General features: G+C 46.9%; 1 protein-coding gene across 1 annotated transcript; it reads left to right on the top strand.

Annotated features, from left to right (window-relative positions):
• The first annotated feature begins 1265 nt into the window (after nucleotides 1-1265).
• Nucleotides 1266-1577, top strand: LOC139274905 (histone H4-like). The gene has a single exon (XM_070891633.1). The coding sequence runs from the start codon at nucleotides 1266-1268 to the stop codon at nucleotides 1575-1577; it is 312 nt and encodes a 103-aa protein (XP_070747734.1).
• Nucleotides 1578-2349: the final 772 nt, after the last annotated feature.

Genomic DNA, 2349 nt, shown 5'->3' with positions numbered 1-2349 from the left:
GCCCAATCTGTTCAAAATCCTTTGTATGATTTTGGCGGGCTTGGTTCTTCTTTGTAATATTTTGTCGGGCTCGTTAAAAGTTGATATGTCTTGGGTGGGTTGATGTTCGAAAACTAATGGAAATATTAGTTTGGTAATTGCAATGTCCTTTTGTGCTTAGTCTTTCTCATACAGGCTGGATTGGGCCTCTTTGTGATGTATATGCTGAAATGGTTGTCCAGACCTATGTTGATGGGGAGCTACCTCTGGGTGATTTTGTGTTGTTACTGTCTCTTGTGGAGAAGGATTTTCGAATACTTATTCTTCCAGACACTTTAACTCAGTTCTCACACCCAGGTAGCGTTACTTCATTAGACTGTCTCTTGCTAGTTCTGTAGGCCCACCCTCGGCCTTGAGTTTGTCTTTTAAAATCCAAAATTCTATTCAAGTTCATAGTTTCTTCCATAAGCACTTTAGAGTTCCAAACGTTTCGGTAGATAGTCCCAAATTAAATTTCCTTTTGAATGAGCCCAAACACGGGGGGGTTTCTTGTGAATTTTGCATTCCTTCACTCTTCAAAACCCATGTTAGACCACACCTGGAGTACTGTAAGCAGTTCTGGGCACCACACATTAGGAAGGATATATAGGCCTTGGATGGAGTGCAGCGTAGGTTTACCAGAATGATACCTGGACCTCAAGGGTTAAGTTACGAGGAGACATTACACAATCTATGGTTGTATTCCCTAGAATTTAGAAGGTCAAGGGGTGATCTGAATAAAATTTTCAAGATTTTAAGGGGAACAGATACGGTAGATAGAGATAAACTATTTCCGCTGGTTGGGGATTCTAGGACTAGGGGGCATAGTCTAAAAACTAGAGCCAAACCTTTCAGGAGTGAAATTACAAAACATTTCTACACACAAAGGGGCCAAGTTTCCGCTCTCTGGAAAATGCGCATCTCGTTAAGGTCCGCTGACTTTCTGGAATAAAAAGGGCGCCGAAAACTTACCTTGTGATTGTCCGGTCTCCTCAGGACGTCTTCGTGTTCGACGTGGTGCAGCACAAGGGGTCGGGGGCGCTGAAAACAGTGCCGGGACCTCTGCACATGCGCGCTAGTGGAGTGTGCGCACATGTGCAGTAGCTCCAGGCCCCCGAGGCTGCGTGGGAGGGGCCCGAAGCATGCTGCCCCTAGCCCTGGCCAAATGGGCTCCCAAGGCGGCGAAGATCAGACTCGGGCCTCCCTCCTGTTCAGCTTCATGACGAACTCCGGTTCTTACTTTGAATATGTCTGGGCGAGGTAAAGGTGGCAAAGGTTTGGGTAAAGGTGGTGCGAAGTGTCACCTTAAAGTTCTCCGAGACAATATACAGGGGATTATCAAACCCGCCATTCGTCGCCTAGCTCGTCGAGGGGGTGTGAAACGCATCTCGGTACACATCTACGAGGAAACTCGCGGAGTTCTGAAGGTTTTCTTGGAGAACATCATCATGGACTCTGTTACCTACACCGAACAAGCCAAACACAAGACGGTCACTGCCATGAATATGGTTTATGCCCTGAAGCGCCAAGGACGAACTCTGTATGGGTTCGGTGGTTGAAGGAACAGGATAAGAAAAATCTCATCTTCAGCTCCCGCTCCCCCCCCTCCCTCCCTCCCGTTCAGGTCCTGCTCCAGCTCTCGCATGCCCCCCCCTCCTTCCTCTCCTCCCCCCTCCCTCCCCCTCCCTCCTCTCCCCCCTCCTCTTCCCTCCCACTTCTCTTCCCTCCCTCCCCCTCCCCTCCACCTCCTCTTCCTCCCCCTCCTCTTCCTACCCCTCCCCCCTTCGTCCCCCCACCCCTCGCTGTCAGAAACACAGAGAGACACTGACAGAGACAGAGAGAGAGACTCTGACAGAGAGAGAGAGACTCTGACAAAGAGAGAGAGAAAGACACTGTGGGGGGAGGGGAGCCGTCCCAGCACACTGTTGGAGGTCTCCCGGTGCTGCAGTTGGTGAGTAGAAACTTAATTTTTTATTTATTGGTTTTTTTTAAAATTAATTTTTAATTTTTTAATTGTTTTTGATTGATTTATTGGTTGATGTATTGATTTATTTATCATTTATTATTGATGATGGCTCCTTATTTGTAAAAGTGAAGTGTTTACTGTTTGTAAACTTCCCTCCCCCACTCCCCCATCATCTCTCGTTCCTTACGCCTGATTTCTAAGTGTAAGCAAGGTTTTTCTGAGCGTACAAAAATCTACACTTATTCCATTCTAAGTTAGTTTGGAGTAAGTTTCACTGCCTAAACTTGCAAAACAGGCGTAAGTAGCTGCACATGTCCCCTTTTGAAAAAAAACATCTGTTCTAAAACGGAACTATTCTAACTCAC

The sequence above is a fragment of the Pristiophorus japonicus genome, chromosome 10 (assembly GCF_044704955.1).
Source record: "Pristiophorus japonicus isolate sPriJap1 chromosome 10, sPriJap1.hap1, whole genome shotgun sequence".
In the NCBI taxonomy this organism is placed as follows: domain Eukaryota; kingdom Metazoa; phylum Chordata; class Chondrichthyes; family Pristiophoridae; genus Pristiophorus; species Pristiophorus japonicus.
Note: the sequence above shows the minus strand (reverse complement) of the source record. Positions and strands in the feature narration are given on the sequence as shown.